Here is a 27959-nt window from a genome sequence, read left to right on the forward strand (position 1 = left end):
TATACAAGAGATCCCTTTGTGGCATTGCCCACCTCCGAGTGCCATGGGCACTGATTGCCACATCAATCTTAATCTAGGCCACCTTGGTGATGTGGGACAGCCTCCTGGTCCCATCCCTTAAAACGATGACCTCCCTTTGTTCATGAACTGAGCTGTGGCACTGCTTTTTGCAGGTTATGTGACATGTTGAGAAGTGGCGGGGTTGATAAACAAAGACAAAAATAGTTCTGAGGAAGGGTCACTGGAACCAAAACGTTAACTCTGATTTCTCTCCACAGATGCTGCCAGGTCTGCTGAGCTTTTTCAGCAATTTCTATTTTTGTCTTGGATTTCCAGCATCCACAGTCCTTTCGGTTTTGATAAGCAAAGTTTAGGTGAATGCTCTTAGATTCAGACAGTGAAATGGTGAGCATTTTAAATAGTGTGTCTGGAAGTTGGAGCATGGAAGTTTCCAGTAGGAGAAAGAACTTCCTATTCACCCCTACTGAAATGTGGCGTTTTCCCATGTGTGTATATGTAACGTGTTTAAAAGAATGTAATCTTCTGAGGAAACCTGCATTACCCCAACTCCCCCAAGCAGAAGTCCCTTCCACCTTTTGTGCTTACTTCCATAATTAGCTGAGAAATGAAAATTGCACCCAGTCTCTCCCTCTCACACACATGCACACGCACTTTCTCACACATTCTCTCTTTCATTTATCTGCAGAGATCTGATCCTGTAACCAAAACACTCGAAACCCTGACATGCAGAGGCTCAGTAAAGCTACAGCTGAGGCTGAGGCTTGTGGTAGCTCTTGCTTCATGTGTCTCGAATTTAAGCAGAATGCCGCTCAAGCGTGTAAATTCTGGTGCTGATCACCAATAAAAAATCTTCACCTTTTTGCTATTTAGGTCTATGTGGTTTGTTCGCGTGGATTCTCAAATTGACTGTTAGATCTAGAACCTTTAGTGCAATAACAACGCATCAGCAGCTTAATGCTCTGAAATGCAAGTTTTTCATATTTGTGGTTACAAATGTCACAGGACTAATAATCTGATCAAGATCATTCCTTGTATTTTCACTTCCAGATGGCATAAATTGCCATGATTACCTTTGAACAGAATTTATAGTTACTGTGTCAAAAGATAATGAATTTAAAAGCTGAGAGGTTAAAGGTTCATCTTATCTTACAGATATAAAATGTAAGAAAGAAAACAGGAAGTTCAACTAAAATCATGTCTGAGCCACAGGTATCAGCAGTAAAGAAAATGTGGGTTTTTCTTTTCCTTTTGTGTGTTGATACATTCTGTTCTGCAGATCAATATAGACAACGGGCAGAGACATTAATGAAAGAAACTCCTCTCATAGATGGGTGAGTGCAGTGAAATTTAACATGAAATTTTAAAAGTTTCAAATGTAAACTTCCTCAAAAGTCATCAAGCTGTCATATATGAAGATAATGAGATGCATTTGGTTGGCTGTAGCTTTCAAGAAATGTTTTGGTCATCTGACATAGCGCTGTCTTTCTTTCTTGATATATATGCTTGAAATGGATGAGGAAAAATTCCAGTACCAATTAGTTACACCTTTGAGTGTCCTCACCTATCTTCAATGGTCAGTGCTTTATTAGGAGAGGTTTTATGTCCGCTCTCCTCTGTGCTTGGAGAAGCTGTGATCTATATGGTGGAAATGCAGATCTCACTGGCTGAATTTTTCAAGGCCAAGCTTGGTTTGATTTTGGTTTTATTGATACATGTACTCAAATATAAAAGTACAGGTGTACAATAAAAAGTATATAATGTTGCCACACTGTTGTTACAGAATATTAAGAACAAGATAGAAAGAAGGAACAAAGTTAGAAGTTGAACATTGCAGTAACTTTAGAGTAAAACATGCAAAATAAGTTGAAAATTACGCATTGCAGACCTTAGCCTTAAGTAGAAAATAAAGAAATAAAGCTGAAAGTTCAAAAATCAGTGTTTCTTAAGTGCTTATCCACGGTGGGACCACATTTTGAAGAATCACCCCGAGATTGGAAGTCCACACCGGGCCGAGAGACCGCCACACCGGGCTGAGACTGCAATGTACTGCCGAGAGACCGCTGCACTGGACCGACAGACTGCACACCGCGCCAAGAGGCCGAAACACCAGGCCAAGAGATCACCACACTGGGTTGAGAGACTGCCACACCGGGCTGTGACTGCAATGTACTACCAAGAGACTGCTACACTGGACAGACTGCCACAGCGTGCTGAAAGGCCAAAACACCAGGCCAAGAGACCACCACACGGGGCCGAGAGACCGCCACATTGGGCTGAGAGACTGCCACACCGGGCCGAGAGTCTGCCATGTACTGCCGAGAGACTGCCACACCGGGCCGAGAGTCTGCCATGTACTGCCGAGAGACTGCCACACTAGGCCTAGAGACTACCACACCAGGCTGAGAGACTACCACACCGGGCTGAGAGACCGCCACGCTGGGCCGAGAGACTGCCACACCAGGCCAAGAGTCTGCCATGTACTGCCGAGACACCGCCGCACCGGACCGAGAGACCACAGCAGGCTGAGAGACCACCACACCAGGCTGAGAGACAACTACACTGGGCCTAGAGACCGCCACACCAGGGTGAGAGAGCACTTCACTGGGCCAAGAGACTGCCACACCAGGGTGAGAGACCACTTCACTGCGCCTAGGGATCACCACATCAGGCCGAGAGTCTGCCATAAACAGCTGAGAGACTCCCACACTGGGCCGGGACCACCAATGGGCCAAGAGACCGCAACACCAGGCTAAGAGTCTGCCATATTCTTCCAAGACACTGCCGAGAAACTGCCACACCGGGCTGAGAGATCGGCAAGTACTGCCGAGAGACTGCCACACTGGGCCACAAGACAACCACACTGGGCTGAAAGACTGCCATGCTCGGAACGAGAGACCATCACGCTGGGCTGAGAGACTGCCACACCAGGCTGACAGATTGCCATGTACCACCGAAAGACCACCATACCAAGCTGAGAGTCCACGCTGAGATATTGCTACACCAGGCCGAGAGTCCGCCATGTACCGTTGGAAGCCCACCATGCCACACCGGCTGAGAGTTTGCCATGCTGGGCCAAGAGACCACCACACCAGCTGACAGTTTGCTGGGCCAGGTCGAAAGCCCTGGGCCGGGAGGCTGCCATGCCAGACTGAGAGACCGCCATGCCATGGAAAATCATTTATAATTCAGATAACACGAATGCCTTTGTCTATTGGGATTATTTTTGCTCCAGGTAGAGAATTTCCAATTCATTTTTCTGTCTCTTCCAGATGTTAAGAAGCATAAGATTGGTGTGATCAAAATCAAGAGGTGCCACTGATTTGTTTTTGCCTTGCTGTCCAGCTTGATTTTTGAGATTACTTCAATCCAGGAGGCTGTATTAGACATTTAGGGTCATGGAATGTAGATAAAACCCCATTTGTATTTTTGTCTCGGTCTCTCTGACTATCACTTGCTCCTGCTGGCATTCACCAAACAAAGACAGTAGGAATTGGTGCAAGTCACTTCCAGCAACAATTAGAAGGATCTGCAACTGCAGTCAGGGCGACATGGATTCTGTTTTGGGAGATATTATCACAGAAATGTTATTGGGAGTTGCATGTTGTAGGCTTTCAAATGTATGGATTTTGGTGCCACAAGTCAGCACACATGTTGCTTTCTGCTCCTATACCCTGCCTGTTTTCTGCTGAGGATGCTGACACGTCTCCCCTTAATGCAGCTGCTCCAGACTCTTCAAAATCAAAAATAAACACACAAGATTCTGCTGCTGAAGATATAAAACCAAAACAGAAACTGTAGGAGAAACGCAGCAAGCCTAGCAATATCTGTGCAGAGAGAGGAATAGTATTAAAGTTTCAAGTCCAACATGATTCTTCTGAGCTGAACAGAGGTGGAAAAGTGATGAGACTGCTGTGGTTGGTGAACGGCTGGAGGCAAGTGGAACAAAAGTGAAAGACAGTGGTTAGAGGGTGAGGGAGATTAAAGGTCACGGGGACGTAGAGGTTTCTCTGTCCTGCCTCCCTCATGTTTCTCCTGCTCACACAGATCTCTCTCATTCTCTCACTCTCTCTCCTGCTACCTCAGTGTTCCTCCCTGCTCACACAGGCTTCTCTCTCTCTCCTACCACCTCAGTGTTCCTCCTTGCTTGCATGTTCAGCATTTTTGGTTTGTCATTTAACAACTCCTTGCTTGACATTTTGATGAAAGTGTTGACTTTTTTCTACCTGTTCATTGGTGAATTGATGTCTTACTTCCTCTTGGTCATTTGTATCCTGATTACCTGAGTTGTCTTGTATTTTCTGCCATTAAGTAGCTCTGCAGGTAATTTCATTGCCAGCCCTGAGAGTAGCTCAGAGCAACAATAAGACAATGTCCAGGTTTTCCTTTGCCTCTTGGGACTATATGAGGACCCTCTATTTTTGTTGAGTAGACAGTCACAGAATCCCTACAGTGCTGGAACAAGACATTCACCCCCAATAAGTCCACACTAACTCTCCAAAGAACATCCCACCCAGACACACACCCCTACCTGTCCCTACATTTCCCATGACTAACCCACCGAACCTGATCCACCTAACCGGTGCATCTTTGGATTGTGGGAGGAAACCCATGCAGACACAGGGAGAATGTGCAAATTCCACTCACACAGTCACCCGAGGCTGGATTCAAACCCAGGTCCCTAGTGCTGTGAGGCAGCAGTGCTAACCACTGAGCCACCATATCATGTACTTCTATGAAGATGTAGCCTCTTGGGTAATGTGGGAATGAGGTTATAATGGTAAACTCATACCGTTCAGAAAATTCTTAAACTCTCTAGAGATTAATTTGGTTCTACTGTTACATACATTTTCAGGAATCCTTCCTCAGCAATCAGAACTTATACTACAGATTGTAGTAGCTGTTAACTTTCAAATTTTTAATGCATGGGAACTTTGAATAATACTCAATACTGCCATTCAAAACCATTCTTGATTATTTTGAGAATTGGTCAGCATTAACCATGGACTAGGTGATTCTTTCTGCTGTGTATTTCTACACATTCAACAACACTGCACAGAAAGAATATTTCTCTGATGTGATGCATGTCCAGTACAGAGTTGATGTGCCTTTCCATTCCCATGCAGACTTCATGTATCTACTGAAGAAGTTCTTCCTACATTATTTTAGATACAGTGATTCTGGATTAGACCAACACAATATCATCTTCAAGCAAGGTGCCACCTCTGATTGAGCAATATTGTAGTATTACTGGTTGTGTTAGTTGCACCTAATCAGGCCATCTGTGGATCTCAAGCTGAGAGTACACCAGTAACTCTATGCCCTTGTTGGTCTCATTACCTTGCTAAGTGATGGATCTTTACAGTTCGATCTTTTATTTCCTGGTTTTCTCGTGATGACAGATAGAGATATGGCTTGCGTTTCAGAGTCAGATCATAGCTTTGAATGCCACAGAAGTAACCTGTATAATCTTGCTGATGCTTTCCACCAATTTTTGTTTTAGAACGATCCCAGTCAATAATAGTTGCTGTCCACCATGAAATTCTCCCATAGACTTTTCTCACATCTGTACACCACTGCCCAAAGTTCTCTTTCTAAATTGGCACATTTGGTTTAAACTGCTTTACAGCCAACAGCCACAAGAATCAATTGACTAGTTTTATCAGTAAGTGCTGTGAGAAGAGCAAAGACTGTGAGTTCTCAGTGGCTGAACCACCTGAGTCGTAATGGGAGCAGTCTTATGTTCAACCCTATCAAAGTTTTTCAAGAAGACCTCTTGGAGAAAAAGAAAGAGAGATCACAACATTTGTACACTGCTAAGGAAAACGGAAAAAAGATGAAGACATAATAGCCAGATATCAACATCTGCAAGCATTGGATACTTTACCTATACTTGTGCTCTGTAGTCAGGACCCTGAAAGCAAGCAAATTGTGTAGCGTGTGAGCTCCTGCACCCATCTGAAGCTGTCCTGTGTTCAAAGATCACTGCAAATCACAGTATGTTAGGACACTGGGAGGAATCGCCAGCACAAGAAATCTATTTCCAGAGATGCAACCAGAGGCTATGATAGGAGGTAACAAACAAGAAGCATGTATAGCATGCTAGTAGCAGTAACAGGAAGTGTGTCCGAGACCTGCATTGGTGCAAGCAAGAATATGAGGTTCGCAATAAGAGAGACCAGGGCAAAGGTTCAGAGTGTGTACTGTGAGCTATACAGGTTCATTGCGAACGTGACACAGCGTGTGGACAAAATGAAACAGTTAGAAGCCTGTGCAGTTATTAATACCATATGACTGAAGAAAGCTGGCAAAGACACGTAAAACCAAAGTCAACACGTGCCAGCCAGCTGGGTCAACATTCTGGAATAGCTCTGTGAGTCTACCTATAGCATATGGTCCACAGTGTTTCAAGAAGGCAGTTCACACCACCTTCTCAAAGTCAACAAGTTAACAAAAGTGCTGGCCAGAAAGTGACACCCACATCCCAGTTGTGAATAAAAAAATCCAAGCAGTCTCTAGATTGTGAATGGATCCTACTCTGGAGTTTGTTCACAAGTTGATTTGTACACAAGTCAGAAGACAATGCAGGGTGATGTAAAGCTGCTGTTCATAAGTACAGGAAATGTTCATACGTCAAGCCTTCATGGGATCGCATTCAAAAAGTATGAGTGTTTGTAATAAATGCTGGCCTAGCCAGAGCCACCCACATCTGTGAGTGAATATAATTGTACCAGTCAGAATGCTGAAGGACATGTATCTGGATAATTGACATTAATACAATATAGAATTGCAAAAATTGGATGCATATATTGGCATTAGAACATTGAAAATGAAATGTAGCTATGGTAATTCTGCATGAAATTTATTTTACCTGGTGAGCATGAACAGACCAGCAATTACAAGATTACCATTATGTACAAAGTCATAAGATCACAAATGTACCAAACACAACAGCACAGGCCAAGAGTAATCACATGAGTCAATCCAGAACTTACAACAAATATATACAGACAGATTCAACATCACAGGAAACCTCAAAGTCGATTTATTTGCACTTCAGAGAAGTGCAATTCCATCAATTGGAAAGTGCAGTGTTCACATACAAGATAGGCTTAAGAGTTAGCTGAATGATACAGAGGATTATTCATCATGTCCATCAGCACACAGACTGGTGCAGTTTAATTACATATGTGCTACAGAAAAATGGCAAAATCGTTTGGACCCAAAACATCTAAATCTTTCTTTAATGATATGTCTGCACAAAATTCCAACATTAGAGGAATTGAGTCCCAAATTAGTCAGCTCACTTGACAAAGGAATCTCAATAAATCATTATTTTGGAATACTATTGGAAGATATTGCTTCCAGCCCCCATTTTTCTGTCTACCCATTAGCCAGGATTTGCTCTAGCAGTCTGTGATAGAATTACAGAAGGTATGTCTGGATGTGTCTGTTTTGCTGATGATGTTGCCATGATGGGCATAACTCAAAAAGAGCACAACTAAAATCTATACTCAGTAATGCAGCAGCTCATCATGAAGGACTCAGCTTCAACAGCAGCAAGTGATGGGTGGATATCGGTCAGAACAACCTCCTTTGATCTTTTGTCCAAATTACAAGATCCATCCTGACAAAACTGAAGAGTGCAACACATGCCTAGTGCTCGAAGACAAAGATGATCTGAGGAGATACCTTGCATTTTTGACTCCAGCACTTTACACACCAATTGTTTTTGATAAAGTGTCATTGTTAGGAGACCTCTTAAGGAAAGGCATCTCATATGTATGGGCAGAAGGACCATCAATATGTATTTGATTCACTCAAACAAGCTTTGTCAGCTCAGACTTGCATACTACACACATCTTACTATGACTGAAGGAACAAGATTCTTGAAGTTGATGCATCACAGAAAAGGTCAGGAATGTGTATCATACAAGATGGCAAGCTAATTGGTTTCAGACCCAAAGGTCCACACTCCAATTGTTCCAATATAGAGTATCACATATTTGCTTTGGTATTTGTAATTGCATGCATCCATATGCATCTGTCTGGCAAACAGTTCCATTTGGAAACCAATCATGAACCATTGGAAGTGATAGAGTGTAAACCACTGACAAATGCACCATATAGATTAAAATGGTTTCTGGTAAAGGTACAGAGAAACAACTTCAATATATTCTACAAGCCTGATATTTGACCAAGATAACTACTTTGGACACACTGAGCAGATTCCTAAATCTGACTAAGAATGCAAGACGTTTCACCAAACTTACAACTAAACAGTTAGCTTATCATAGTGGGATGGTCTGACATTGCATGAGAGGGGCCAGATACTGGTTTTGACTATATACAGTAGCTATGAACCAGGTTCCTCAAGAAGCATATCTTTTAAAGAGAATCAGGTGCTTGAACTCACAGCTCTTCACCAAGATATGTTATCACAGTTACATGAGGGGCACATGGTGTAGAGCAAACAAGGCACCTGGATGAGAATGCTGTATATTGGTCAGCATTCAACAAGTACATCACAAATACAGTAAGATGTGAGGAATGTGAGAGTCACCTAACACATCAATACAAGGAACCTCTACATCCTCATGAAATTCTGTCATTCCCTCAATCTAAAATTGCAACATATTTATTTACCATACATAGTGGAAAATTTTCTGCTAATCATTGATTAGCCTATTTCCGACTCTGACCAACTTTAAAAAAACCTGTTTACTTGAGATGCTTTCTGTGCGAGAGATTCCTGGACAGGGGCCTTCTGTTATAAATCTGTCTTAGGAATTCACAAAACCAGCAGTGAAGCAAATTAACCTGGAAACGCCACCTCTTCAGCTGCACTCAGCGGGCTTTGCTTTCAGATTTAAATGTCCAGCCACGCAGCCAGTCATTTTGACAGCTTTTGTGAAAGGGTAAATAGGTGTGTGCAGTTGAAGGTGCTAGGTGGGTAAGGGTGTTTGTACCAAGTGGGTAAGGAGTGTTTGTGCCTGGTGGGTGAGGGCGGTTATGTTCCAGGTGGGTAAGGGGTGTTTATGCCAGGTAGATAAGAGCTGTTTTGTGTACCAACTCCAAATACAAAAGATCTTCTTTGACTTCAAGTGGGTGAGGGGTGTTTGTGCCAGGTGGGTGAGGAGTGTTTATGCTAGATAGGTGAGGGTGGTTGTGTGTCAGGTGGGTAAAGGTGGTTGTGTGCCAGATGGGTGAGGATGGCTGTGTGCCAGGTGAGTTAGGGGTGTTGTGTGCCTGGAGGAGGGTCTTGAGGATTGGTCCAGAAAATAGGGTAGGTCTCAGGGTGGCTTGGATTGGGGTGTGAAAAAGAAGGGAGGGTCCAGGGGCTGCTTCTAGCAGTTGGCCTTGTGTATGTTTCCAAGTGCAGCAATGTCAGGGACGTGAAATGCCACATTCTCTGCTGCCTGGAATTCTGGAACACAGCTGCACATAAACAGAATGGAAACCCCACCGTTTATCACCACTCCATGTTGACCCTGTGTTGATCTATAAATTGCCACATATCAGCCAACGTGTGAGATGTCAGACAGAGATACGAACTTGAGAACCCACGCAGTCTCATTAGTGTTGTTAAGAAAGGCTAAATTCATATAGTTATTAGTCAGTCACTTGGCTTATGTATTGGTGAGGTGTCAAATGAAATATAGAAAATAGGAGCAGGAGTAGGTCATTCAGCCCATCAAATCTGCTATGTTATTCAGTATGTTCATGGCTGATCATCCAACTGTGTAACACGTTCTTGTTTTCTCCCGCTACCCTATGATCCCTTTAGCCCTACAAACTATATCTAACTCCTGTTTGAAAACATTCAATGGTTTGAATTTAGCTGCTTTCTGTGGAAGAGAATTCCTCAGGCTCACCACTTTGTGGGTAAAGAAATTCATTCTCATTTCAATTATAGTTAGCATTTTATAGGTTTCTATGAGATTCCCTCTCATTCTTGTAAATTCCAGTGAATAAAGTCCTGACTGATCAAGAGATCTTTTGTGGAGCTTTGGAAGGGCCCAGACATAAATAGGTTAGGTTGATTATTTTAAAAGCTTTTTGTAAAGCAAGACACAAATGCCAAGGAGCTGTGGGTCTTCCAGGAAGCTACAGATGTCTTCCACCAGCTAAGGTGACAAGCCAAATCTCCTGAAACACAGCTTTTCCGATATCTCAAGGAAACCCAATCTCCTATGTCATGGGAGGTGGCTTCTACAAGCTGTACTCCACCTGCTGCTCCCTCTTCTTTCTGATGTCCAGCTTCAGATTTTATCAGCAGCTGTTGCTAATGGTACTGCCTTCTGTGTTGTACAGCTCCAGGTCTGTCAACAGTAGCCTGATCATGTTGCTCACTGTCCCAGGCCCATTCGCAGACAGTTCAGGCAGCACCCATTCGTAATGTGAAAGCTCTAAAGTGTAGAAATTAGCTCTGAGCAAAAGTAATGTGAACAAGCCCTACCTCACGAATGGGTTCAAAAAAAAAAGCAGCTTTGAGTACTCAGTATTAATTGCAGAATTGGAATGAACTATAGTCAGCATTCTAAATCATCACTGTGCTCATGTCTTGCTTGCAATGGCAGGCTTCAGGAAAGCTGTGGATCTGACATGAATGTTTAAGTGTGTAAAAAATGAATCCAGGTGAGTGATGAGCACAAAGTAATAGGGAGATCTTATTATCTGAGAGGGCTGTCTATGGCCAGCCTCTTGCCCCCACGCTGACTATTGTTATAGATGGGTTTGAGGCAGCCTCGTGATGCAAGCACATTTTCCTGTGTTTAAAACACTAAACCCACACACTTCCTCATGTTGCAAACTTCCTTCTTTTTTTCAATGTGTAGAAATTAATATAAAAGGACAGCCATTTGTACAATAAAATCATGGTTCATTCTCAGTATTTAATTTTTGGAATCTAATGAGGTGCTCAACATCTCAATGACATTAAAATATTTTTCAATTTACATGGAAATTAAATGGTTTTGTGATCTTGCTGATTTATTGGAAATTGTAAGCAAATGTATATAAACTAATGTGTCACAGTCCATCTTGACATTTAACTTTAGAAATCAATTTTATTCATTCTCAGACATAACGACCTCCCATGGCAGCTTCTCCTACGTTACCATAACCAACTGAGCAAGGTGGATCTATACAAGCTGAATGAAACCCAAACCAACATTCCCAAGCTGAGGACTGGTCTTGTAGGAGGACAGGTATTTCGGTTTGCTTCTTAATTGATTTTCACATTAATATGCAACACTCATCTAAAGATAGGCCTGATTAGATTCCTTACAATGTGAAACAGGCCCTTCGGCCCAACCAGTCCACATGACCCTCCGAAGAGCAAACCACCCAGACCCATCTCCCTCTAACTACTGCACCTAATGCTATGGGCAATTTAGCATGGCCAATTCACCTGATCCGCACATCTTTGGACTGTGGGAAGAAACCAGAGCACCCAGAGGAAACCCACACAGACACAGGGAGAACGTGTAGAATCCACACAGGCAGTTGTCTAAGGCTGGAATGGAACCTGGGACCCTGGTGCTGTGAGGCAGCAGTGCTAACCACTGAGCCACCGTGCTGCCCCAATCAAGGAATTCTCAAAGCATTCACCCATAACACTTTTTGTTCACCTCATGTTATCCTTAAACAGCCATTTACAGTCTGAAAATTCTAACAGCAGGGCATTGGATATTTCTATCATTTATTGGTTATCACAAACAACATGTTTTCAACATGTCCCACTAGCTCAGGATGGACATTCTCCTGCCTTGTGCCAGTCCAATTACCAGACTGAAAAAACAACAACCTGCATTTGTATACCTGCTTTACCTTCGAAAAAACATATCACAAGACATAAAGATGTAAGGATTAACTACTATTGAAATTTTGCCATTGGCATAAGCAAACACAAGCACTGAATGTGGGTAGAGTTTGTGATCCTCCAAGTTGAGAGGACAAAAAAAACCTTATGAATGAGCAAAACATTTGTAATGGGAATAAACAACAATCCAGCATCTCTCTTTGGAGTTTTTGGGGAGTTCCATTAAAATTTGTAGCAGTGGCGTTTGAATTTTCTTGTACATGAAAGCATAGAATCATGCAGTACAGAAGAGGCCTTTCGGCCTATCAGATCTGTACCATCAAAAATACACTACTATCTGCACTAGTCCCACTTTCCCACACTAGGCCCAAAGCCTTGAATGCTGTAGCATGTCAATCACCTTTTAAAGATTGAGGTTTCTGGAATCAGCTACCCTCCCAAGCAATGCAATCCAGGCATCCACCACACTGAGAGAAAACATGCTTCCTCAAACCTCCTTCCATTCACTTTAAAATTATCTCTCCTTGTTATTGATCCTTTGAGTAGGGGAAACAGCTAGTTTCAATTCACCATGCCCTTCATAATCTCGTAGATATTTTGTAATCAACCTGTTTAGAGACATTATGGCATAACTCTGGAGCAGGTGGGACTTGAACTCAGGCCTCTCAGTCCAAAGTAGGGTTACTACCACTGCACCACAACAGCATATCCCACCTTCTCCCCATAATTGTATACATTTCTATCAGGTCCACCATCAACTTTCTCTGCTCCAAAGAAACAACCCAAGCTTACCCAGCCTCCCTTCATTCCGGAAATGCTCCATCCCAGGCAACATCCTGGTGAATCTCCTCTGCATTTCTTCCATTGCAATTGCATCTTTCGCATGGTGTGGTGACCAAAACTGCATACAGTACTCCAGCTGTGGCCTAACCAAAGTTCTATCCAGCTCCAAAATGACTTCCCTGCCCTTAAAATCCATGCCAAACCTATTAATAGTAAATGTTCCAGGTAATATCTTAACTACCATATTAACCTGCCTTGCCAGCTTCAAGAATCTGTGGATAAGCACTCCAAGACTGCTCAGTTCTTTTGAGCTTCCTAATGTCTTGCCATTCATTGAATATCCCTTGCCTTTTTCCTTCTTCCAAGGTGCATCACCTCAAATTTATCAGGGTTAAATTCTGCCACTGATCTGCATATCTGACCAGTCTGTTTATAATCTTCTGTTACCTAAGACTTTTTCCTCATCATTTCCCACCCGATCTATCTTTGTGCATCCACAAACTTACTTATCACCACCCTCACAACCTCATCCATATCACTTCTGAATATCACAAGCAATAAGGGACCAAGCACTGATCTTTGTGGTATGCCACCACACACAAAGCTAGAATCATACAAACAGCCTGCTACCAGCACCCTCTGTCACCTATCACTTAGCTAATTTTGGATCTAACTTATCAACTCACTCAGTATCCCATGAGCTTTCACCTTTATCAGTTTCCCTTGTGAGGTCTTGTCAAAGACTTGCTGAAATCCCTACAAACTACATCAACTACCCTATCCCTCATCTAAACACTTGGTCAACTCCTCAAAAAATTCAATCACATTTGTCAGGTATAACCCCTTTCTGACAAAGCCACTCTGACTAACTCTGATCGAACCTTGCATCTCCAAATAGAGGCTAATTTTCTCCTTCACTAATTTTTTCAGTAGTTTCCCTACGAATGACTCACCGATCTATAGTTCCCTGGTCTATTTCCAACACCCTTCTTCCTCAGACACTGCTTTAACTATCTTCCAGTCCTCCACTACACTCTTAAAAGTGTGACTGCCCCCTTTTTATTCCTAACGTCTAACCACAAAGCTTTATTTGATGACCCTTCCAAGATATCATCTCTCCTTACTGTAATGCAATAAAGCACTAAAGCATTAAATAATGGGACACCACCTCCACTTTTGCACCTTCCGCATCATGCCTGAAGATCCTACACCCCGAAAGTTAAATTGCTAGTCTTGTCCCTGCCTCAACCAACATATCAAAGTTATTGGAAAAATGTTGCAACATTCTACAAAGTGAGAAAACATGTGAGTGAATAGTTGGAGTTTATTTGTTGAGAAATTACATTTGAATCTTTGAATGTCTGCGCATTTTATTTAAGATAAGGAAGCTCTGTAAAATAGTGGTGCAGTTATTATAATAAGAAGTGAACAGGGGCACTCAGTACTGTCTTTATTACCTCATCCACTGCAACAGTGTCAGAAAAGGTTTAGAACCATACAGTACAAAAGAGTCGAGAGCGCAGCAGGTGGAAAAGCACAGCAGGTCAGGCAGCATCCGAGGAGCAGGAGAATGAGCATTTCGGGCAAAAGCCCTTCATCAGGAATGAGGGGTCCTTTAGCCATTGAGTCTTAATAGCCTTAAGAATTGCCAAGGTAAGTAAAAGAACAAGGTCCCACATACTTTCTATAAGAATTATTATGGTATGACTCACTTCCATATCTACCAGACAAAGTGTATATAAAGGGTTGAATGTTAAATTTTAATACTCACAAGAAAATTCACGAACTATTGAAACAACATTTTCATTTCATAACCAATGGACTCTCTTGGAACACAAAAATCGTGGTGCAACCTCACCCAAAAGCAGAATCACCATCATTTGGATGCAGACCACCAGTGAATATAAATGCAGTTGCCAACCAAATTTAGATCTCTTATATTTTTCTGCAAACACATGAAGAAGTGGCCCACAACAAGCACTAAAGGGCAATGAAATGGAAGTACAGCAAACTTTGTTTTGCCTGGCGCCTTATGAACTGGACTTCTTTTCATGTCAACCATTAGATCAATTGAATTCTCGTCCATTACCAATTTACTGCAATGATTAGCAGCAGGTATCTGTCCATCAGGATAGTCACAATACGGTTTCCAGCATATAAGGGATCTGCAGACCCAGCTATAGGTTGCTTTGCAATCACAGGAAAAGAATCATCGGAGCAGGTTTTTTTTAATTGGATGAGGATCACTAAAATAGATTTCACATCAGCCTTTGATGACTCCAATGGAACCATCCTGGTCATCCACCTTTCAAACTGTTATCAGTCATGCAGCTTTACCACAGAAACAAACGAACATAATTATCAGGACAAATATAAAGCATATTTTGTTATGGAATGAGAATAGGCCATTCAGTCCATCCAATCTGTTTTGTTCCAATGCACAATATATAATGTGCCCCTGAAGTAATGCCCAAGATATAAACTTAATTCTTGCACACCCTGTTTCAGTGAATCTAGTTTGTTAATGTTCTAAATTGGAATCATCTTCCAGTTTTGGTCAGCATATACACCATGTGACACCCAGTACAAGGATGCCGTGAGACAAACACTGGAGCAGATTGATGTCATTCACAGAATGTGTCTCGAATATCCAGAAATTTTCCAGTGTGTAGGTTCAACCAAAGGTGAGTAATCAGCTTCTAATATATTCCTATTATCTATTGTCAACAGTTTCAGTTAAAGTGTCAACATTTTATTTACAAACTGTTCTTGAGACTGCATTCACCATATCCTCTGATGAACAATCACGTCTAGAATGCGTTATCAGCACAAATTCATACTATGCTATTCAGTGCAGCAACTTTCAGTATTCAGCATACCAGATCGTGCTCGTGTTGTGCTCATTCTGAGGAAGCATTTCAAAGCTGCATGTTTTTGGAGTATAATTAAATGAGAAAAAGCCAGTCAGCCTGTCCAGCATGTTTGCTCCAATGTTGAACGCATATTATACCCCTGAAAGGAAATGACAGAACAAGTTTGACATTTTTCAACAGTGGCCAAAGTATAAATTTAATTCTTGCACATCCAGTTTCAGTGAGTTTAGCTCATTAAAGTTCTGATTTGGAAAATATTGTATAGTCTGTTCTCCCTGTATTGATGGCATCCAATATCAAGATGCCATGAGTTGAACTCTGCATCAATAAGAAGTAATAAAAACATTGTTGCTCAAAGTCAGAGCCTTCTATCTTTGACCCCAGCAGATTTTGCCAGATCAGGAGGAGAGCTCTGCATTAACCAATTTAGATTTGCACAGGAACATATCTGTAGTTCCTGTCTATCCACAATGGCTGACATGTTTGGCACCATTCAGTCTCGTGGAGTAATGCTATCTTTTTTTAATTTAAGGCTACAAGTATATTCTGTTAATATTACATTCTTTATTTTAATCTTTGCTTAATCTTTCATTACTGAATACAGCAAAATCTCTTCTTAGGTATTTACAGAATGAATTATTACTTGAAAGGTACTAAGCAGTTCAGCAGCAAGGCATGGGCCAGTTTTCAATTCACATTTTGAACTTAAATAAAACAAACTAAATAGAACAATTAGAATCAAATATTAAAAATAGGAAAATTCTGAAATTTGTTTGCAAATATAGAAGTGCTAAGTCACTTTTCTGAATCCAAGTGAATTATTCAATATAACCTGTAATTTTTGTTGAATGTAGAAATCAATGCATCTTTCAAAAATGGTAAAGTGGCCAGTTTAATTGGTGTAGAGGGTGGACACTCGATTGACAGCAACATGGCTACACTGCGTCTCTTCTATGAGCTGGGTGTGAGATACATGACCCTCACACACAGCTGTAACACACCATGGTAAGACAAAGTTAAAATACTTTTTTTTCCTTTTTACACATACTGTCCATGTATGCTATATGAAGTTTCAATGAATAGTGCAGGTGAACATGGCAAAAGCAGCACTAGACATAACTAACAGTGAGGTATTAGTTTGATGAAACTACAATGCAGGCTACTTATATTCCAACAATGAAAGCAGCCTGCTATAAACAGAGCGAAGCAACTGAACAATGCCAGATCTAAGCTCTGCAAACTTGCCACTTGTAAGTAATCTAATCTAAAAATCTAATCTTGCCACATCCAGTTGTGAATGGTGATGGACAATTAAACAATTCACTGGAAAAGGAGGCTCTACAAATATCCTCGTCCTCAATAATGAGGGTGCCCAACACAGCAATGCAAAAAGCAAGGCTAAAGCCAGGGGTGCTTGATAGATGGTTGACACCAGCCTCCTCCTGAGGCCCCCAGCATCACAGATGCCATTCTTCACCAATGCGATTCATTCCATGTCATATCAAGAAATGGCTTAAGGCACTTGATACTGAAAAGGCAACATTCTGGTAGTATTTATGAGGATTTGTGTTCTGTATTAGCTGTATGCTTAGCCGAATTGTTCCAGCACAGCTACTAGACTGACATCTATCTAACAATGTGGACTAATGCCCAGGTATGTCCTGGAGCTGGGTCTGGTTAGGATGCTCTTCAGAGGGTCAGTGCAGACTCAATGGATCAAATGGCCTTTTTCTTCACTGATTTTATGATTCTATGGTTGGACTTTACTACAGGGTGAATTTGAGTACTGTTTAAGAACAAAAGATGCCTTCCTAGTGTTACCACACTTAGAGTCATAGAGTTATAGAGATGTACAGCACAGAAACAGTCCCTTCGGTCCAACTCGTCCACACTGACCAGATATCCCAACCCAATCTAGTTCCACCTGCCAGCACCTGGCCCATATCCCTCTAAACCCTTCCTATTCATATATTCATCCAGATGCCTTTTAAATATTGCAATTGTACTAGCCTCCACCACTTCCTCTGGTAGCCCATTTTACACATGCACTTTGAAGTATTTGTATACAGTTTTAGTCTCGTTATTGAAGGAAAGATATACTTGCCATTCAGGGAGAGCAACAACGGATCACCAAACTAATTCCTAGAATGGACAGACTGTGAGAAAAGATTAAATATACTGAGTTTATTTTTTGGAGTTTAGAAAGATAAAAACTCATTCAAATTTTTTTAAAAATTCCTAAAAGAATCAACAGGGTCATTGCCGGAAGAATGTTTCGCCTGGTGTGGGGGAAGGGGGCATTTTTGTGAGTAGAACCAAAGAACACCATCTCAGAATGAGGGGCCAGTCATGTAGACTGAGATGAGGAGGATGTTTTTCATTCAGAGGAAGATGAATTTTGGAATTGTCTGTCCAGAGGATGGTATATAATTCATCATGCAGTTTTATGCAAGAATGAGATTGATAGATTTTGCCATATTAGGAACATCAAAGCACTGGGCAGGAAAAGTTATTGAAGTCAATCACCATGAACTCTAAATAGGGAATTGGTTCCAAAGGACTGATTGGCCAACTCCAGATCCTTTTTTCCTTATGTTAACACTAACCTATCCTGCAATGGCCACTTCTGCGAATGAACAAATTTAAAGAAATTGTTTATGTTGAACTCTTAATATATTCACATACAAGTGTCAAGTCCCAGGTTTGATTCCAGCCTTGGGTGACTGTCTGTGTGGAGTTTGCACGTTCTCCCAGTGTCTGCGTGGATTTCCTCTGAGTGCTCCGGCTTCCTCCCACAGTCCAAAGATGTGCCGGTCAGGTGAATTGGCCATGCTAAATTGATCGTAATATTAGGTGCATTAGTCAGAGGGAAATGGGTCTGGGTGGGTTACTCTTTGGAGGGTTGGTGTGGACTTGTTGGGCCGAATGGGCCTGTTTCCACACTGTAAGGAATTTAATTTAATCTAATCTAACAGTGTGGTTAACAGGTCAGAATGGAGCATGATACTTCAGCTTGCCTGTTGGCACACATTTATATCTATGAGAAATTGCTGGAAAACCCCAGAAGTCTAACAGCTCCTGTGGAGAGAAAACAGAGTTAGTGTTTCAAGGCTAGTGAACCTTCTTCAGAACTGGATAAAAATGTTAATTCTGTTTCCTCTCCCTGGATGCTGACAGACCTGCTGGGTTTCTCCAGCAATTCCTGTTCTTGTTTCAGATTTCCAGTATCTGTGATGCTTTGTTTTATTTATATCTATCAGACGTGCAGTTAAGTGCCGGATTAAGTTTTAATGGGGTATCTAATGTCTGCACGTTTGTAGCCCAGCAGACTCATGGATATTTGCTCAGTGTGTACAGTGGAACCTCGATTATCCAAAGGGGTGGGGAGTATTGTGTTCGGTAATCAAATGCCAGATAACATAGTTAGCCAAGCATCGGGACCTTGCAACCTTATTCAGATAATCCGAAAATCAGTTAATCAAATGCTTGATAATCGAGGTCCTTGTTTAAGGATGAGGTATATTCAGTTTAGTCCTGTTGGTTTAGATACACTTGAAGCCACAACAAATAACCAATTAAGACTGACAGCTAACCAACATACACTGGAGGCTTTCAGTTTATAAGTCAATGTTCCATTGGAATCTGTCCTCAAGAGACAAAAGCCCAATTTTTCAAATCTTTCAGGGCGGATAACTGGCTTGTGGACATGGGAGATGACCCAGCTCAGAGTAATGGATTGTCCACGTATGGAAAGGTTAGTATGTGCCACTAATGGTAAAGAGTGTTTAATTTCAAATCTCAATGTGTTAATCATTGCATTCTTTCTATAAATACAAGGCTTTTGTGTACCAATCAAATCCATACATTCAATAGATTTTCAAAACTTCATGGAGGAAAGTCTTTGATGACTATTTATTTGAAAACTTTTGCAACTTCCTGCAAGCCTGAATGTAGATGTTGATCTCTTTGAACCACATCATTGCATCAATTGATTGTGACATTATCTTGACCAGAATGACACATGGCGTTTTGAACTCCTTGCCTGTGCCTTTTTATGAAATGCGTAGCAGCATATAATGGAATCACATTCCTGGCATAGGGCTTGTCAATCAATTTGGGGGTTTACCTCCCTGGATTTTCTAAGCATTAAAACAAATGAACAGAATTTTGTGAGAAAGGGTATTTCCCAAATTTATGGTGTACATTCCTGGTAGTCCTGACTATAAATCAAAATACAGTTTTGTGACATAATTCATACAGATTTTAAATAGACAGGGCCTTCTGTGTACAGTGCACCATTGGAATATTTCAATGTAGATAGTGAGGCAAATAAACAGGCAATATATGGAAAATACAAGACAATTTCTCTGCAAATATTGTTGTTTGCCACCTAAAATTCTAAAAGACAGGTTAATCTTCAAAACAATTACTTTAATAAATTTGTTCTTAGGATGTGGATAAAGCTGGGTGTCCTTACTTACCCCAAGTTAATGGTGATGAACACTTCCTTTGAACTATGACAGTCAAGATGCTCATGCTGCTCTCAAAATAATGTGAAGATCATTTTTAAGACCTGAAAATTTGAAGCACTGGGTACAAAACAGACCTACAAAAACCATATTATTATGCAATTCCTCCTTCAAATCATAAATTAAGAAAATTTTATATGCTGAAGTTGTTTTATTAATAACTGGAGCATCAATCTTTAAAAAACATAACCTGTAAAGGTTGTGTTAACAATGCTTCTTATACCATAAGCTAGTCCTTTTGTCTAAAAGCTGTTCCTTGGCTCAAGGAGACTCTGCCCTTGATTTTTTTCAGAGGGGCAATAAACCGGGCCGGGCTCCAATCAGTCTGGTTTGGTACAGAAATGAAAAGGATTTTGAGAGGCCTTTTGTTTATATGTAAACAGATGAGACTTCAGGCCAAAGTGGCCATGTTTTTAGAAGTGACCTGGTCAGCTCTCTAGCTGAGTTGAGAGTGTGTTGCTGGAAAAGCACAGCAGGTCAGGCAGCAACTGACAAGCAGGAAAATCGCCATTTCAGGATGGAGCCCTTCATCAGCCCTTCGTGATGAAGTGCTCTGGCCCGAAATGTCGATTTTTCTGCACCTCAAATGCTGCCTGACCTGCTGTGCTTTTCCAGCAACACACTCTCAACTCTGATCTGCAGCATCTGCAGACCTCAATGTCTCCTAGCTCTTTAGCTGAGCTGAGCAGTTTTTAGTTCAGTCTGAGCTGGTGAGAAGTTCAACACAGAGCTGTGTGGAACCTCTCTCTCTCTTTTTTTGCCCTTCAACTTCAACCTGTAAACATGTGTTCCATTTATACTGGTTTTTAAAGGGAGTTTGCTTATTGGACTGCTGTGTATATTCAGAATAGCATAATTAAGTTGAGTTTGGATAGGCTGAGTTATGTAGGGATTCTTTATTCTGTTCTTTGTGGTTCATTGTGTAATTTTGTGAATAAACTTTTGTCTGTTTTAAAATCTAGTAGTCAACCTAGCTATCTTACTCCAGGTAATTTTTACTGCACACTTACTGAAACAAATTGCAAAATTATGGTCTGGGGCTGCCTCCTTAAGAATGTTTTGAGTGGTGTGACCTAGTCCATAACAAGTAGAAAAAACATTCAATGAACAAGAATCTACAGGTACCTCTTGTGCAAGCCTGTATTATAGAAAAGGAGAAAGTGAGGTCTGCAGATGCTGGAGATCAAAGTTGAAACTTTATTGCTGGAACAGCACAGCAGGTCAGGCAGCATCCAGGGAACAGGAGAGTTTGTAGAGAGAGGGCCTGTGCCCGAAACGTCGAATCTCCTGTTCCCTGGATGCTGCCTGACCTGCTGTGCTGTTCCAGCAATAAAGTTTCAACTGTATTATAGAAAAATCATGCTTTAGGTACAGCACTTAAAGTGTTGGCAATGTAATTGCATTACAGCCAACACACATTTTAAAAGTTTGCACTTTAGAAACAGTGTCCCCAATTCATCAATCACGTTACAACAAATTTATGTTAACGAAATGCACATTATAACCAAATGGCCTGTACTTCCAGTTTAGTGGCAGACAGTAAGACTGGAACTAAGATTGCAAATAGTCAGAATGAAATCTATTCAAACATGATCTGACAAATAAGGTTCACCATACTTTCAGTGAAACAATTTAATTGTTATTCTCTTTTTTTTGAATCTAAGAAAATCATACAAGAGATGAACCGCTTGGGAATGATCATCGATTTAGCTCACACTTCAATGAAGACAATGAATGATGTACTGCAGCTTTCAAAGGCCCCTGTCATATTTAGCCACTCATCTGCCTATGCCCTATGTAACAATAGACGCAATGTACCAGATGAAATTCTGAAGAAAGTGGTAAGAAATCCTATCATAAATTCATACTTCTCTTTTTGATCAGATATTGTTGAAATTTTGAAAGCATCCATACCATTTTTGAAAATACTTTTGTAATACCACTAAATAACTATAACAAAAACTTCCATTTAATAGAAAAGGTACACATAAATTTCGACAAGCATCTTATTTATTTATTAAGTGTCTTTAAACATCCACCATTGCTTGATAAAATAAAGCATTTAAGTTTTGTAAATGCTTTCATGAATGCAAAATTTTTCACTAGTTAATAAAAAGCAAGACATTTGCAGTGGTTGCAACTGTACATAATTTTAAAGGTGAATGTGTAGTTATTGGTATTAACTCTCAAACCTGTGCAATAGGTGTTGTAAGAGTAAGTTTACTCTTTCAAGGGAATAAGTCCAAACACTACTCCTCTCCATTTCCAGTATAAGGTGCCCCGAGTAGTAAGAGGACCAAAAGACCTTGAAAAAGCATTGATAAAACATAAAAAAAAAATACCACATGAATAAGAGGTCAATCAAAGGAGACATGGGATTTATGAAGTGGATTTATGTCAAAGTGGAGTTCCTTCACTACATAGCTATATTCAAGAATTCCAGACTTAACCCGAGCCTTAAAGATATTTATGCAGGCAATGACTACAAAATTATGTTTGCCAATATATACTGACCTTCACCCCAATGTGCAGTCAGGGGAAGCAGCAGTGTTCCTTCTAACTTCACAGTAAAACAACACATTATTGTTGGTCACTGCTCATCTTAAATTCATCTACTCTACCATCATTTTGATCACCTCTACCATTACCATGACTCTGCTGTCCATTGCTACTAGCTGACTCCTTGACCACTTTAATTCATTTCTCTACTACTCTCTTGAAAATACTACCATACCCTTCAATATTGCCTTGACCACAACACAATGCTGCTTCGACCCTCTTCACTCTCACATCTTGAACCCATTCCACAGCTACATTTACTCCCGCTTTTGAATGCTGCCTCAAATTTCCTCTTTACTGTTACAACACTGTTATCCCAATCCTCCTCTATCTATCACTGATACTCTCCCTTTCCTACTAGCACCGTGATACCCTCATTATCATTATTCTATCTATTCCCATCTACCACCTCAACATCTCCTTTCTGCAGGCACATGGACTCCTCTCTTAACTGCTATTTTTACGCCTCTTCACAATTTCCTAGGGGAGGGTTCAACAGTTGTCCACAGCTCACTGGATTTGGGTAAATGGAATTGAGTTACAAAACAGCCATGATCCAATTGAACAGTAAAACAAGAGTGCATTGGTCTAGCCCTGTTCCTATATTCTTTTAACAGCAAACTCATTCATAGAATTCATAGAATCCCTACAATGTGGAAACAGGTCATTTGGCCCAGCAAGTCCACACTGACTCTCTGAAGAGTATCCCATCCAGACCCATTCCCCTACCCTATTACTCTACATTTCCCCTGACTAATACATCTAACCTACACATCCATGAGCACTATGGGCAATTTAGCATGGCCAATTCACCTAACCTGCACATCTTTGGACTGTGGGAGGAAACCGGAGCACCCGGAGGAAACTCACACAGACACAGGGAAAATGAGCAAACTCCACACAGACAGTCGCCTGAGGTAGGAACCAAACCTAAGTCCCTGGTGCTGTGAGGTAGCAGTGCTAATAACTGAACCAATGTTCAGAAGAGTTAAGCTGAAGGCTAATTTGCAAAAAAACTATTACATCGGCGAATGTACCTGTGTAATTTTAACATTGATACTAAACATATTTCTTGTTTTATTCAAAATAAGAGACAATTGTATTTGATTGCTCTGAAAAGCTATATCACCAAACAATAATGTAATGTATGGTGATCTTATTCTAAAACATGCTAGAGTCTTGATTGTGTGCAGCATAGACAGATGCAACATGGAGGTCAGGTACTTTCCTACAGAGATGATAATAAACTCAAAATGAGACTTGCCAGAGTTTACATATGCTCAAGTCCCAACCCAAGTGTTAAATTGGCATCAGTGAAGGCCTCCTATATTTCAATTAAATGTTTGTGAGTCAAAAAGACCCAAACATCAAGAAAGAAGATTTGTATTTATATAGTGCCTTTCACAACCTCAGAACGTTACCAGTTAACTTACAGTTAATTAAGAACTTTGAACTCACTGTTGTAGGAAACCTGGCAGCCAATCTATCTAAGTCAAGATCCCATTATCAACAATGTGATAATGAACAGACAATTTGTTTTAGTCACATTGAATGAGGGATCCTTTTGGATTGAACTCCAGGATAATTTCCTTGCCTTTTTTCAAACTGCTGTCAGGGAATGTTTATATTCATCTGAGGCAGGCAACAGGGCTTCAGTTTAACATCTTATCTAAAGATGCCTCCTCTGGAATAACCCTGCAGGGTTAACCTGCATTTATTTGTGCTCAGAACTCTGGAGTAAGACTTGAACCTCCTGACTCAGAAATCAGCGTGCTGCCAAATGAGCCATGGTTGAAACATAATTTTAAAAATATCCTACTTTGGAAATGTAAAATGCCATGAAATTTTCCACTCTCTGGATATCTACAATAAGTTCTAAGTCCATTTGACAGCACACTTTCACCACCTTTTGAAAAATGCACTCTTAGGATCTGATAATCACAAAAAGACCAGAATTTGCAAGGTTTGTGAAGGTTTGTTGCTCAGGTTGAGGTTTAGAGTGTAGGTTTACTCGCTGAGCTGTAGGTTTGATATCCAGACGTTTCATTACCTGGCTAGGTAACATCATCAGTGGCGACCTCCAAGTGAAGCGAAGCTGTTGTCTCCTGCTTTCTATTTATATGTTTGTCCTGGGTGGGGTTCCTGGAGTTTGTGGTGATGTCATTTCCTGTTCGTTTTCTGAGGGATTGATAGATGGTATCAAGATCTGTGTGTTTGTTTATGGCGTTGTGGTTGGAGTGCCAGGCCTCTAGGAATTCTCTGGCATGTCTTTGCTTAGCCTGTCCCAGGATAGATGTGTTGTCCCAGTCGAAATGGTTTTTTTCATCCATATGTAGGGCAGTGAGGGAGAGAGGGTCGTGTCTTTTTGTGGCTAGCTGGTGTTCGTGTATCCTATTGGCTAACTTTCTTCCTGTTTGTCCTACGTAGTGTTTGTGGCAGTCCTTGCATGGAATTTTGCAGATGACGTTGGTTTAGTCCATGGGTTGTACTGGGTCTTTTAAGTTTGTTAGTTTTTGTTTGAGAGTGTTGATGGGTTTGTGTGCTATTAGGATTCCAAGGTATGGTATGGTAAGGTGGTTAGGGTTTCTGGCTGTGTTTGGTCCAAACACAGCCAGAAACCCTAACCACCTTACCAAATATCAAAGAAGTTTCAGAAATGACAGCCAGACTACTAAGACCCTTCTGAATCCTAATAGCACACAAACCCATCAACACTCTCAAACAAAAACTAACAAACTTAAAAGACCCAGTACAACCCATGGACAAAACCAACGTCATCCATAAAATTCCATGCAAGGACTGCCACAAACACTACGTAGGACAAACAGGAAGAAAGTTAGCCACCAGGACACCAGCTAGCCACAAAAAGACATGACCCTCTCTCCCTCGTAGCCCTACACACGGATGAAAAAACCCACCATTTCGACTGGGACAGGTTAAGTAAAGACATGTCAGAGAATTCCTAGAGGCCTGGCACTCCAACCACAACGCCATAAACAAACACATAGATCTAGATACCATCTATAAACCCCTCAGAAAGCGAACAGGAAATGACATCACCACAAACTCCAGGAACCCCATCCAGGACAAACATATAAATAGAAAGCAGGAGACAACAGCTTCGCTTCACTTGGAGATCACCACTGATGATGTTACCTAGCCAGGTAATGAAAGGTCTGGATATCAAACCTACAGCTCAGCGAGTAAACCTACACTCTAGACCAGAATTTGTTACCTATCCCTAGTCAGCCTAGAGAAGACAGCAGTGAGTTGCATTTTTTCACTACTGCAGTCAAATGGTTAAGGTGCTCCATTGATGCTTTTGGGTATGAGCTTCAAGGTTTTTGACTCCTGCAACATTGAATTCTCAATGCATTTTCTTTTCTTTGGACAAGAAATGGTGTGCACATAATTCAAGCTATTCAATATGTGTGCGAATTCACTTTACAGAGTGAAAAGGGAGGCATTGTGATGGTAAATTTCTACAATGAATACGTTACCTGTAACGATGCAGCTAAACTTTCCGATGTGGCAGGTCAGTAGTTACATTATGCTCTCAAGTTAAATTATCTTTTTTAAAGCAAATCACTGCTTTATTGTATAAGAGTTTAACATAGAACCGTAGGACCAGGCAATGGCTGCACAGCCCCTCAGATCTTTTCTTTCATTGAAAGTGATCATGCTTGATTGGTTTCAGTTCCACTAACCTACCTTAAATCTTTATCTATTAATACCCTTGACTAGTAAAAGTCTATCCATTTCAAACTTAAAATGGTTACATCTCAATTTATTCCTTGCTTTCTGTGAGAGAGAACTCTGCTCTTCTAACACTTAGGACTACAGTACAGAGGAGGCAATTTGATCTGTTGTGTTTGTGCTGTTTTCTGAATAAGCAAAAAAAAAATCATGTTTCAGGGGTTCTGATTAAAAACTATGATTTGAAAAGTTAATGTTGTTTCTTTCTCCATAGCTGCTGTTTGACTCTATGAGAATTTCTAGAAATGTTTTACTTTCATTTTGAGTTTCCAATGTTTGTAATATTTTTCTTCTGTATTAACGATAATATATTGCTGGGATAGGTACAATATCAAGTCTCTTTAATTTTGTGGAAAGGTTACTTCAAGTGGCAAACATTTTTTGGGAAAGAATGGTGCTGAAATTTGAAAGATAAAGGTGAAATGAGAAAAAATACCAAAAAACAAAATGTGTTCCAATCCATAATTTAGAACAAAATTCAAAAGACCACTCTAAAAGTATTTTTTTCCTTTTTAATAACGATTTTCAGAGCATACTTGCTCTCATCTGAGTATCTATCAGGAAATTACAGTGACTTGGGCTGACAATGCCACTTCCTGAACAGCAAAATCTAAATGTGCTTTTGTGTGAGACTATAGAAACAGACTAGTTATGTGTTGTATGTATATATTGCCTTTAAGACATTTTACCTTTAAGGAACTCACCTTTAGATGAGAGGTGAGGAAAACCTTATTACACCCAGAGGGAATCTGAAAATCACTGCCTGTAAAATAGAGGCAGAAACCCTCATAACACCTCCGAAGTATTTACATCTGTACTTTGATGCCAAGGCATACAGGGCTATTGTCCAAGTGCTGGAAAAAATGGGATTAGAATAGTTAGGTAGTTTTTCTTGATCAGCGTGGATGCAATGGGCATTGTCCCTATGACTCTATAACTCTGTAAAGATATGATCTGCATGAGAAGACAAATGCAGAGTCATATTAAACTTCCCGTTGAATAGAATTCATTCCTTTTATATAAAAGCCTACAAAATCCATGCACAACTTCATAAGCAGGTCAAGAGAAAATGGCTCATTATGTGATTTTTCACATGGAGAGCTTGTAAACAGAATTGAGCTGGTTGTGGGAGCCAGATTGACAAGGTAAGGTAATTAGTTTATTTCCTAATCCTTTTTTTCAGTAGTCACTTTGGGAGTTAGAATAATGGGAATGGAGTGTAGGGCAGTGGGAATGTGGGAAGTAAGGGTCATCACTTGTGGGAAGTGCACCCAACACCAGCTCCTCGAAAACCGCATTAGGGAACTGGAGCTGGAAATGGGAATGGAGTGTAGGGCAGTGGGAATGTGGGAAGTAAGGGTCATCACTTGTGGGAAGTGCACCCAACACCAGCTCCTCGAAAACCGCATTAGGGAACTGGAGCTGGAGTTGGATGAACTTCGGATCATTCGGGAGGCAGAAGGGGTTATTGACAGGACTTACAGAGAGGTAGTCACTCCCCAGATAAAAGAAAAAGACAGATGAGTGACAGTTAGGGGACAGAAAGGGAACCAGCAGGCAGTGCAGGGATCCCCTGTAGCCATTCCCCTCAACAATAAGTATACCATTTTGGATACT

The 27959-nt window shown here is 40.9% G+C and overlaps 1 protein-coding gene across 1 annotated transcript in view; it reads left to right on the top strand.

Moving 5' to 3' along the window:
- Positions 1–1223: 1223 nt before the first annotated feature.
- The window catches only part of dpep1 (dipeptidase 1), a 44825-nt gene continuing 18089 nt past the window's right edge, over positions 1224–27959 (top strand). Inside the window, exons 1-7 of the mRNA XM_043706798.1 lie at positions 1224–1352; positions 11102–11228; positions 15177–15309; positions 16353–16503; positions 19183–19252; positions 21692–21868; positions 26037–26121. Of these exons, the coding sequence (XP_043562733.1) occupies positions 1249–1352; positions 11102–11228; positions 15177–15309; positions 16353–16503; positions 19183–19252; positions 21692–21868; positions 26037–26121 (847 nt within the window). The 5' untranslated portion in view covers positions 1224–1248. The remainder of the gene's footprint in view (positions 1353–11101; positions 11229–15176; positions 15310–16352; positions 16504–19182; positions 19253–21691; positions 21869–26036; positions 26122–27959) is intronic.

Source organism: Chiloscyllium plagiosum, chromosome 17 (genome assembly GCF_004010195.1).
Source record: "Chiloscyllium plagiosum isolate BGI_BamShark_2017 chromosome 17, ASM401019v2, whole genome shotgun sequence".
NCBI lineage: Eukaryota > Metazoa > Chordata > Chondrichthyes > Orectolobiformes > Hemiscylliidae > Chiloscyllium > Chiloscyllium plagiosum.